This window comes from Dendrobium catenatum, unplaced genomic scaffold (genome assembly GCF_001605985.2).
Source record: "Dendrobium catenatum unplaced genomic scaffold, ASM160598v2 fragScaff_scaffold_231, whole genome shotgun sequence".
Lineage (NCBI taxonomy): Eukaryota > Viridiplantae > Streptophyta > Magnoliopsida > Asparagales > Orchidaceae > Dendrobium > Dendrobium catenatum.
The window spans coordinates 5,508,061-5,520,541 of record NW_021318693.1 but is presented as its reverse complement, the minus strand read 5'-3'; the positions used below and the strand labels follow the sequence as shown (position 1 = coordinate 5,520,541).

Sequence of the window (12,481 nt, the reverse complement as noted above, 5' to 3'; positions counted from 1 at the left end):
CTATACAGAATAATTTATCCTGTGTCGTGTGGGCTCTGCACGTAATAATCTCTTGTGAATTGAACGTAAATTTTGATCGCTTCTGCTGTTCAAATAACGCAATCCCACTCTGCTCAAACAGAGACGCCCAGCCTTCTATGTCTTTCAGGCCAGTAGAAAGCCGAAATGAAGAAGGCGAGCTTTCGTCGTCATTATCATCAAATCTCTGCTTTCTATGTACCATTTCTGCTTCTGCTGAGCGGATTAGCTGAACCCTTTACTTCTGCCGCGGTTTAGCTTCTTCTCGTCCTCCTTTCCTCATGAACTTGTGTTTTTGTGCTTGATTTGGTTTAGATTAATGCTTATTATTATTATTTTTAAATGAAATTTGGTTTCGGGTTGTGAGCGCAGTTGGGACAGTTCTGTAAGACCGGCTTTGTTACAAAACGCGGCATGGTGGGGCGGTGCACCGAGATCAGTCGATTCACACTGTCCGATCCCAAATCTAGGGTAAGATTCTTTTTCATGGAAGGTGTATCCCACTACAGGAAAATCTTTGATTTATCGGCGGAATTATATCCATCGATAAAAGTGACGGTGTAGCTAGCTGATATTCTGCGGGAATATAGCGGCGGAATTTCTGATAGATATTCATCCCACAAATTATCAGCATAAAATCCGCCGGCTTTTACTGTCTACTGAATTTTCACTGGAAATTCTTTCTGGCAGAATTTTATTTCGGGCGGATTGTGGCTGCCGGTAATAACAGATTTTTCTGTAGTGTACGCGCATGAGAGAGAGAGATGAACTGATGAGCTGATGGGTGTAGGGGACGGGACTGCCATTCAACAGATACGCGTGGCTAACGATGCATAGTTCGTTCACATGGGTCGATCGGAATTCGGTCAAGAGTGCATACAAACAAGCTTCCATTACCAGCCAGCTCAAATTAGTAATCTGATCTCTCTCTCTCTCTCTCAGTTCGTTTTTCTGCTGTACGTTTTGAGTCACTCGAATGGCTTTTGAGCTTTAGTAGCGCAAGAAGTAAATGGTTTAAGTTTTTGAGAGAGTTTTGATTTGAATATAGTTAGTTTGTGAGTAGACCATTTAAAAGATTTGATATAAAGTACTCTTAAAAATGATTGAAATTTAAAATATAAATATAAAGATTTGATTATACAAGCCTCATAATATTTTAAAAAAAAAAGAAATATACTCTTTATTAATTTTCTTGAAGAAATATACTTGAAAATCCGTTTAGAACCAAAATGCCCCTTCTTTAGAAAACAAACTACTTATTTAAACTGACTCAAACAACATAAGTTCGAACAAAAAATCAAATAAAATTCAACCCATATTTAATCAAGGTTTGGATAATAAATAAAATTAGTTCTGATTTTGTTGGAACATGATTAGAATCATATTCGAGCACTTTGAATCATTTTTAAACCTGTTTGAATAAAAATATAGGTTGGGAGCCTGTTCTAATAAGGTTCGATCATAATTTAAACATTCAATATAGTAGCTATCCGAACATCTATGACATAGCATATTTACATAGAAACAATAATGTTTACTATACGTACAATTGTGTTCTACTAGTGATATGCAATATTAATGTGAAAGAAGTGTACACATAGACCGCCGCTATAGAATTGTATACAACCATGTGCAACATTTAGAAGATTTTTTCTTGTTGTCAAGTAGATTAGTGTTGCATTGCATGCATGTCACAATCTATATTGAAAATGCAGTATAATACGCTCATGAAGTTATATAAGATAGTAATATGTATAAAATTTTATTAAAATATCAAATAACTTACCTTATTATAGTCATTCAAACCTAATTTGTAGTGGCCCTCCTCCACTTCCAAGGAGATTTGGGGAGGAAAAGTTCATGTTGCTTATTAAATAACCATAACATCTTAATCAATCTAGGGAGTCACTTTCAAAATGAACTAATAGTTGCTTACAAGGTCTTCATTCAGGTACAAGAAGGTTGAGAGAGACATGCAACATCAGGGCCTTTTTATGAAGCGATGTTTCACATATCATCAAATAAATTTTATTCAAGTTCATTTGGAAATATGTGAATTATACAATCGCCTATAACTTCAAGAACTTCTTGTACGTTCTCTCCAATGATGTATATAATGCCCTCACCAATCCACTTAAATATGTCATTTCTCTTGAGCTTTAGGGTTTAGAATTATCAATTTGCAGCAATGCTCAAATAATTCATCTAACATAATCATGTCAGATAGGTTTCTGAGTAGTGCAAGATTTTATCCTTGGCTATGAAAGATAATAAATCAAAAAGCTGGAAAAATAAAAATTATATGTTAATGTAAATATTATTTGAATATCGAAATAGAAATATACATGATTAGTAGATTTTGTATTGAAAATGATTGATATATCTTTTGCACCCCTTCTTTTATTTTTTTTAATGAATAAAAAGAGAAGGGAATAATTATCTTTATTTCTATTTATAAAAACAAAGACAAAAAGATCGTATTATATACCTGGTAAGTACCAATACACAACAGGAGTATTTTGAGGAAAAATAATGCATATATACTTTTTTATAAATCAAAATCATTCAAACTATCTAATTATGTGTGATAGTATTCAACTTCTAAAATCATGTTGTCCTTCCACTACTCACTCCTATCTCTATCTTGTTCAAGTTTTCAATAAGTCTTAACAAGGTTTGTGAGTATAAATAATATTCAAAACAAGTTTGATCAAGGTTTAAACATGCTTTAAAACATGATAAAGAAGTAGTATGCATGTTATTATTATTTAATTCATAATAGTAACAACAATATAATCAAATATTAGTGCAAAAATAATAAGACTCACACTCATTAGCAATAAAGTCTGTAAAATAACAAAACAATATGGTACAAATAGCAATATAGTAACCAATAATCCTGTATACTAGTATGTGCGTCAATTCAATGAAATAGTGATCAATCATGTCATCATAATAATTTTCAATCAATAAAGAAATCATATTAATTGGAGGAACCAAAGTCTTAATAAAACTATAAAAATGACATCAATGCAATAAAACTATATGTAAAGAGTATATACTATATCCATCCATTCCATATCAGAACCAATTCAGCTTATTAATCACATGCTTAATGTATCCAATATATCATATAATTGATACCAGTGAATCGATAAACAATAATAGTATCAATGAATCAGTATCAGTATCAGTGAATCAATGACAATATCATTAGTGACAATAATAATAGAGCAATACAATAACAGTAATAGTATATCCATACATTAATAGTAAATTAGTGTAATAACAATAAGGTCATATAGTAATAATGAATTAATAACATGTATTATTATATCACACAAAACAAGTTAAAAGTTGTGGTTTGTAATATGTTTTTCCAATAGTTGGTAACCAATAATCAGTAACCGTTAGTTCAGTAAATAAACTTATTACTCCTTATACATTGGTATAATAATAACTCTTTATAACTCTCAATCAATGTATCATGTGAATTAGTCAAGGAAAACACCAAACCATAGTATTTAGATAAAAGTCCATCGGCCCACCATCATGCATAGGCCAATTAGTCTTCAGCTAATGTCAGCAAAACCTACTTTTTATTTGTTTTTACATATTTTATTATCACATTATTATAATAGTAATAGCGACCAACTATCACTCATTCAAATATCAGTATTCATTCTCAATGCATATTTTAATAATAAGCTTAAATAAAATACCTACTTAGCAAAATTCACAGTTTCAAAATATAATAAAATTATTTGAGATTGTGCAAATATCGTTCTAATATTTTAATTGTACCACAACATTACTTTTCAAAGTCAAAATTATTTTCTATTCAACAAAAATCACACAATTTTTAAATTCATTGGAAAAAATATCAATAAAATATTCAAAATATTTAGAATCTCAATCTCTATAATATATAAAAAGTTACACATTAAAAGTTTTATCAGTACAAAATTATCCATTTTTTTGTAACGAAAATATAAATTTAATCGAAAGAGAAAAATTCATATTTTTGAAAGTTGAGATAAGTATAATGTGACCTACCTTAATCTTGACAACTTTCTCAACTGGCCTAATGGATAAAAGTTGCTGGAAGTAACTTAAAAATCCTTCTATCCCCCTCCAAAACCCTCTCCTTCTATCCCCTGCTTAGCTGGATACGGCGCTCGAATGAGTGGAATAGTAGGTTTATTTTATATTTGAAGTGCAGATTGTGGCCTAGAGCTGCATACAACATTACCACCTAGCGTTGCGATGCTAGTTCATTTGCCAAAAGCCCAAGACTATAGCATTGAAATATCACAATTTGGCACATCGGTGCTCGGACACCCAACAATTATGCGTTAAAATAGTACAATTGCAATTTTTTTTACCAAAAGCAATCCAAAACTGTTGTGACTCATTCTAAAACACTTGCATACCTTTTTTATACACAAAAAACTTTCAAACACATGCAAATAAATTCAAAATATTAAATTTCAAATCTTTACCTTTAAAAGTTACTTTTTTTATATTTTCGAGTTATTATGAAACATGCTTTGAACAAAGTTTTGTGATGGAATTTCATTTAGGGTTAAGGGTTTAGAGTGCAAATGCCTTTTTTTTTTAATTTACATAATAAGATATTCAAGGGAAATAAAACTTTTACCTTGAAAAATCTAACATTCAACTTGTTTTGAAATAACTTTTGAGTCAATTCAATGTAAAATTAAGGTTACTTTTTGGCTATCATTTGATCTTTTGTTACATTACATTGCAAATATTACTCCTGAAAAATCTAACATTTTATGTTGATTCAGAATGGTGTCAGAGGTTTAATACTGGATATGTATGACTTTCAAAATGAAATTTGGCTCTGCCGCTCCAGTAGTGTTTACTGTAATAAGTTCACTGCAGTTGTAAGCTCTCTAAACTAAGTCTTCGTTTGGGATAGCTTTCTTAGTAATTTTCAAAGTAACTTTCTAGCACAAAAAATTTTAGTTCAACAATTTTTTGTACTAAAAAGTTACTTTAAAAAGCAGTAAGAAAGCAGTCTTCTCAAACGAAATCTAAAGCATTCTTATGATATAATTTACTTAAGATATATTTCATGTAAAATACAAAACTAATAGTGGATGCTTTCTTAACTTTAGAACCCAGTCATTGATGTGCTCAAAGAAATCCAAGCATTCTTAGAAGAAAATTATTCAGAAGTCATTACTATATTCATTCATGACCATGTTGAATCCCCTGGCGGCCTCACTAAAGTCTTCACATCTTCTGGCCTCATGAAGTACTGGTTTCCTGTATCCGGTATGCCAAATAATGATGGCGATTGGCCATTACTCAGTGACATGATAAACAATAACCAACGTTTGATCGTCTTTACTTCAAATTCAACAAAAGAAGCTTCAGAAGGCATTGCATATCAGCAGAGATATGTAGAACAATGTGTGTATGTTAAGAGAGATGATTCTGTACGGTCACCGAACGGCGTTCAGAGGCAAATGAGAATGTGTTACATTATTTTTTTGTTGTGTACCGATTGGTACCGGGTGATATGGCGCAATCTGATTCGTATCTGAACCGTTCGGTGGCCACAGAGAATAGTTTTTTTTATCAAAAGTACTGGATTCTCCATTTGAGCTTTGATTATTTTATTATCTTTTGATGTGCAGATAAAGATCAAGGTGTGAGACCAATTTTTTGCTCTACTCGAGCAGAACCATCCCCCTTGAATGGCACATCAAGATCACTTGTTCTCATGGAATATTTTTCAGAGCCTGTAGAAATTTGTCAGGGGAGTTTACGTTCTAGTCATAGTTTGCCGGGAAATCGATGGCCTAACTTCGTAGCTTCGGATTTCGATAAGGTCTTTTCTCTTCGATTAAATATTCTTGTGCGGACGTCATTCGGAGGCAAATTAAAGCACGCCACATCACCTTCTTGCTGTGTACCCGCTGTGCATCAGATGATATGGCGTGCTCTGATTCGTCTCTGTCGAGTATTCGCACGGAATAATTTCTCTTTTTTCTTGATGATCACAACAACAATCTTTCCCATTTACTTGAATTTGTTGTTTCTATAACCCCATGCTGTTATAAGCTGCAGAAAAGCGATTTAGGTGAAGCTTCTCAGATTACAAATGAGGCCAATGGACACCTAATTTGTGGATGCAATGATATTGCTTATTGCAAGGTACTAAGTTCTTTTTTCCTTTCTAATAGATAAAATAGGAGTAGAAGAGAACAAATATCCAAAGAATGCAAATATCACCAGGGTTATTTCTGAAAACATTTGTCATTATTTTTCAAATTTCTTATTGCAGAATAATGGCACATTTGGCTCTTGCTCTCTGCTGCATAAGGCTGATGATAAGGCAAGTTCTTCAGTGGGTCAGATGTCTTATGAAGATAGCTTGCTATGGATGGTTGCATTGGCTATGGCCTTCCTTTTGGGCAGCTTCTAGTCATAAAATGCAAGACAAGCTTTTTTTTTTCTTGGAGTGCTAATTTTATCTTTGTTTTTAATAATATGCTTTGATCTATTGTAACATTAAAGTTTTAATAGTTATAAAATAAAGAGAGACAATTTAGGCAGTTCGAATTGTTATACAATTCTATATTAAATATATTTTTTACATTAAAATACTTTAAACAAGTCAGACTTAAGAGCAACTAGTTGAGGTAGGATAAGCTAATATTTTGCTTGTTGAATCATTGTGCTCAATTCATGAATCATTTATTGAATTGAACCTAAGCTAATTTATCTGTGTGAGTGAGTTTATGATTAAGATTTCGTTTGGGACGGCTTTCTTACTGCTTCTTAAAACAGCTTTCTAGTTTAAAATTTTTTAATTTTTGAACTAAAAAGCTACTTTAAAAAGCAGTATGAAAGCCGTCCCTAACGAAACCTAAGGCTTTGCTTGGGACAACTTCCTTACTATTTTCTAAAGCAGTTTTTTAAAAAAACTTTAGAAAGCAGCTTTATTTTTGAACTAAAATTTTATAAAGCAAATTTAGAAAGTAGCTTTTAAGTATACAAATTTTTTGAACTAAAATTTTTTGTATATTAAAGCTGTTTTAGAAAGTAATGAGAAAACTGCCTCAAATGAAACCTAAATTCGTTCAAATCTAAAAAAAAAAATTATAAAGCTGGATTGGAAAGGTATACTCACAAGCCATGGTAAATATAACATAGCAAAATTTTGCTTTGATAACGAATAGCAAGGATTTTGCAATAGTTTGTTCAATATAAAGGTCAAATAATTACAAATAAGCAAAATTTTGTGAATATTTTTTAAAAAACAAATTACAGAACAAAGCACATTTCAAAAATCATAGCAAAGGGTAAGCATTTTTATCAGGTAAAACCCAACACGAATCATGACCCGAATAGGCTGACATGCTCTCCCAATTTTGGATGAGATCATTGCAGTCTAATTCTTGAAACTATTTACATCCATGCATCATTGCAGTTCACCAACTGGTGCTTCATTCAGCCACAGAAAATGGATGAAGTCATACAGCCTGCCGCTCACACTAATCTGAATCATACAAGCAGATTGCGATATCTATTATGTCAGAAATGAAATAGTATCAAGAAGACGATGAATTATTCTGTGCGGACAGCAGGCAGTTCTGCATGCCTAGTTTGTCTCTATGAACAGTAAAAGCACAGCTTCATGTTGCGTTTTTACTGTTCACGGAGACAAAACCGGACGGTTCTTCCGGTCCGATGTCCGCACAGAATAATCTCTCCAAGAAGACAAGCAGGACATCAGACCTTGTATGGTGTCGGATTTATCCTCCTCATATGATCGGACCTCATCTTCTGCAGCTGCTGCATGCAATGATTCCTGATATCTTGCAGGGATGGTAGCTCTTCTCTTGTTTCATCTGAAAGGAGAAAACAAAAAAAGACATTAAAGATTAATACATTTGCTTACAAGCCAAGTGGGGTTGCGAATGCAAGACTACACATGCGATAATAGTTCATTTGTTAAACAAATCACTGTATCTCTTGTCAATGTGAAGCATTGTAAGGAAAACAAAAAGGTTTATGCACTTAATGAACTTTATTTTCAAGCGACAAGTGAAGATGCATACGCGACTTTCCCGGCCAATAGCATTTCAGAAGCTCCTCCACATGCTGTGGCACAACGTAGGCTCTTTTAGATTCAATGAAAGGGTGACGGCATAGAATGCGATCACCAGCCTGTAGACATTTAACAAATTTCTTGGTTGATCAAGATGTAATTCTTGTCCGTAGCATAATAAATCTACTTTTATTGATGTACACAATATTATTGGGAGAGAGAGAGAGAATTGGAAAGAACATCTTTATTGAATTATCTTTTAGTATATGTGCTTATATACAAGTAATTGAAGAGAACAACCAAGTAAAGTATAATAAAGAAGAATATTCTCCTTAACAAAAAAAAAAAAAAAAGTAGATCAAAATATATCAGTGCAATCCCCATTGAAAAAAAAAAAGTAGATCACAAAGTGTACAAAAGATCTGCAAGAAATTTATCAAGCACTTCACTTATCGATAACAAAGATAAGGACCCAAAGAAGGAAGAAGAAAGAAGAGTGCAAATGGGTTGCAATTAGAGGAAAATGTGAGAGCAGATTAATAAAAATTAGAAGTTTGAGTAGTGAGACATCGCCAAGATGTTTATAGAAGATTAAAAGAATTTTAGGTTGTCTTTGATACGATGTTAGACGATGTTAAAAGGAAAGATAATGAGGAAGGACCGCAGCTTTACTGAATTTCCATATGTTATACGCATGCATGTGCTTATAGTTTGAAAGAGAGAAATAAAATAATAAGGAAATATTATCAATAATAAGAAAATATTACAATACTAAATAGTCTAGATTGTTACTATAAATAATTTAGGCCATGTAACAATTTAGATAGAGTAACACTCCCCTACAACTCAAGGTGATATAGAAAATGCCAATCGGAGCTTGAAAATATTAGTGAACAAAGATGTAGTAGTTGAAAATTTTGTTACTTGAAGTTTGCAAGTGTTGTAAAAGGAATAAGATCGATCCGAAAAAGAGAGGAGTATAAATCAAATGCATGAGAAAATAACAAGAACCATAAAAAAAAGGCACAATTGAGACTCTCAAATAGATATATTGATAGAGGTAGTTGAAGGAGTTAATAACATAAAGCGTCAACAAAGAGTATTGAGAAGAGAATGTTAGGAGAGAGCACGGCATAGTGAGAACAAAATAAACTAGTACAATCATCATTGGAGAACATAAGAGATCATGAAGGAGATTAGTTGTAGATGGCCTTTGGGGATATGGAGGTGGGTATGGCGCGCAGCTGAAAAGGCGCATGTAAAAGTGATTAGGGTCGTCAACAACACATTTGCGAACAAGCAAGCAGCGAAGACAGTAACAAATAAGAATAAGAGCTGATTAAGGAGACTTGATGCAGACTAGAGAAACATCTATTGCTAAATGATACAGAGGTACCAGAGGCACTGAAGGAATGACCTTAGCAATGGGGAGGTGAGAAAAGCAATCAAATGACTTGATATAATGCTAAAAAGAAGAAAGAATTAAAAATTACTACATCTTTATTGAATTATCTTTTTATATAAATACATATATGTGTGTAGACATAGCAAGAGAAGAGAATAATAAAAAAATATAATAAAAGAGAAAGTTTCAAATAATGAGGAAATATTTTATTTAAAAAAATGCATATTACAACAATAAATATGGTAATATGATAATTTAAATATTGTAACAAATAATTTCAAGTAGCACTTCAATCTGAACTCAATTCCTAGAGAGTTGGCACTGAACAAATCCCACAAAATATGTTTTAAGTGGAAAATTGATATTTAAAGAACAAAATTTTAGATTAATAAACTGGCTATTTAAATATCAAATGGAGGAAGAAAAGAAAATGAATGTGATTAAAGTAGTACCATGGGTGGTGGCTCATTCACCCCAATCATTAGATCTACCAAAGGGAATCCTTCTCTTCCATACAATCGGAAACATCGTTTCTTACATGGTATGGAGACCTAAAAGTAACAAATAACATAGTCACTGAATATCACGCAGTCCAAGCTCAAATTAGTAATATATGCAAACCTTTGTAATGTCTTCAGAAAGTTTCATCCGAGGTTGATTATTTATCTCAACTAATTTGAACACACAACCAAGAGCTGCCTGAGAATAGCATGTCACAAGATGGGTGCCAATTCCATAAGTATCAATCTCATGCCCCTGCATATAAGACAATCAGAAAAATTGAAGCAATTATGAAGAAGGCTCTTGCTCTACCCCATTACCTGCTTGTTTAAGGCATCGAGTGTTTCCTCATTAAGGTCATTACTGGCCGCTATAGCTGTTTTGCCAAAACCAGCAATACAAAATTCCTTCTCTATTGCATTAAAGAACTTCCTAGATTCAATAGACAAATATGACAGATCACCGGAGTCCAACCTAATTCCGCTTGCTTTATACCTGTAGAAAAGAAGATACCACTTGATTTAATTAAATAATCATTTATCATAAAAATAAACTAGCTTTCTTCAGTCAAGATATAATGATGAGCATTTCAAAGCCAAAATGTAATCAGTTACAGCAGGCAGGAGGATCTCAACATTTTGCCAGCGTACTTCAAAAACAAAAGAATTTCAGTTTAAAAAATCCAAATAATTAATTGATATTTCAATAAATGAACATACCCTAAATCATTTAGTGCTAGGGCTACTGCACAGAAATTGGGAAGACCGCTTCTCATTACCTAAAAAAGATAAGAGTTATTTGAGATACTTGCAAACAGATAACATAGTACAGTAATCAATTAACCATCGCCAAGCTATGGAAAACAATAATTTATATTCAAAGGTCAAGAAAAATTGGCATGATGGGTTAAAGGAAGTCGGGAACAATACCATTTGACATAAAAATGAAATCTGAAATGAAAACAGAAAATAAGGAAAAAGATTACGACTTATTGGTAATATATTCCTATTTCCAGCCAGCCTAGGACCAGTTGGTATGGTGAAACAAAGCCTTACAAAGTCTAGTCGGCTAAGAAACTTTTTTGTTGTAATACTCCAAAAAAGCAAAACAAAAAGCCAAAAATTAAATGAACAGAAAGGTAAAATTCATTCACATAGGGTTATCAGACCTGGGCGTAACAATCACAGTTACTACATTAACATTAAAAAAAAAAAAGATTAGAAAAGAATAAAATAAATGAGTTCTTCCATGCAAACAGATAGCTTGATACAAATAAAGATTTGCTTTTGACTTGCTTACATTGTATGTGTCAACGAGTGCCAGGAAGTTGTGCGGAAATGCCAGCGCATAAGATATAAAGGCTGCCAGTTCACTTTCGTTTGTAGCACCAGTAAGCCCACGCAATGATACTGCATGCTGAAGCCATAAATATATAATTAGAACAAAAAAATGAAAGGTTTCTAATATAATACTTTGCACAACAAAAGGATGACACAGGAGTGATAGAGCAATTGATTGAAACATTTCAAAGCTGTACAATCAAAATATTGTAACAGTATGTTTTTATGGGGGAAAAACATGTGAGGGAATGTTGGCCTTAAGATTTTACACAGTAAGATCAAGTTAATCACCGCACTAGTATGCAGTTCTAGGTAAGAAAATTAACTATTATGCTGCAATATATGTTTGCAATACTGGATAAATGCGTCAGATGATTCTCTGCTGTAAATACATACGTCTTCTAAAGTTTCAAGCGTCTTAGTTTTCTCAATGGAGGGATATTACATACATTAAAAAAAGATACCAAGCTGCTAAAATGCCAAGAAAGAAACATGTAGAGTTTCCAACTAAATTGAACATGGATTCATGCCAATAATTCAATACTCAATGCTATATGATAATCAGAAGATAATGTTTATCAAATCAGAAGATAATGTTTATCATGCTAAGGTAATACCTTGATGATCATTATCTTTATATGCTGAGTTCTCAGCAATGATAAAACAGCAAGTGATACAAAAATATGATATTCTTAAGTATATTGGATCATATTGAGTTCTCACCAGCTTCTTGGCTTATTGTAAGGATAAAATGATATTAATCTTCTCACTCATGATTATTTCTAGTTGCACAGCTGTCATCTCATGATATTTTGAGAGGTACGCTAGCAATTTAAATAGTTGGCTCCTTTCATGTACAACCCATACTTTGAAGACTTCGGATATTAGTGAGCTGGCGAATTAACAAGAGCACTGTTTGATGCCTGATGATTAGCAGGTAGAACAAGTAAATGATTTGCAGCAATATTTTACTGCATCAACTGCATCATCATGCCCATTTGCGCCATTATGTCATTCATCTTTGCACTAAGCAAAGAGATTTCTTTATCTTTCATCTTCATTTATAGTTGCAATTTTTTAAGATTGGGCCAATACAACAGTATTGACAAATATTAATTATTCTTCTTC

The 12,481-nt window shown here is 32.7% G+C and overlaps 2 protein-coding genes across 3 annotated transcripts in view; one reads left to right on the top strand and one right to left on the bottom strand.

Annotated features, from left to right (window-relative positions):
- On the top strand, positions 1-6,608 carry LOC110104789 (PI-PLC X domain-containing protein At5g67130-like). 2 transcript variants are annotated; one of them, XM_028693146.1, is made up of 8 exons: positions 1-270; positions 391-489; positions 809-931; positions 4,830-4,928; positions 5,163-5,460; positions 5,688-5,881; positions 6,115-6,207; positions 6,338-6,608. In XM_028693146.1, the coding sequence occupies exons 1-8, from the start codon at positions 166-168 to the stop codon at positions 6,476-6,478; spliced, it is 1,152 nt and encodes a 383-aa protein (XP_028548979.1). In that variant the 5' UTR covers positions 1-165; the 3' UTR covers positions 6,479-6,608. The 2 variants fall into 2 exon arrangements, with proteins under 2 accessions (XP_028548979.1, XP_020689698.1); XM_020834039.2 differs by having other exon boundaries at positions 3-270; positions 6,121-6,207.
- A 593-nt stretch (positions 6,609-7,201) lies between these two features.
- LOC110104812 (nicotinate phosphoribosyltransferase 2) overlaps positions 7,202-12,481 on the bottom strand; it is a 53,604-nt gene continuing 48,324 nt past the window's right edge. Inside the window, exons 8-15 of the mRNA XM_028693145.1 lie at positions 11,313-11,429; positions 10,733-10,791; positions 10,334-10,508; positions 10,134-10,268; positions 9,965-10,063; positions 8,118-8,226; positions 7,795-7,907; positions 7,202-7,555 (exon numbers count right to left, since the gene is read on the bottom strand). Of these exons, the coding sequence (XP_028548978.1) occupies positions 7,478-7,555; positions 7,795-7,907; positions 8,118-8,226; positions 9,965-10,063; positions 10,134-10,268; positions 10,334-10,508; positions 10,733-10,791; positions 11,313-11,429 (885 nt within the window). The 3' untranslated portion in view covers positions 7,202-7,477. The remainder of the gene's footprint in view (positions 7,556-7,794; positions 7,908-8,117; positions 8,227-9,964; positions 10,064-10,133; positions 10,269-10,333; positions 10,509-10,732; positions 10,792-11,312; positions 11,430-12,481) is intronic.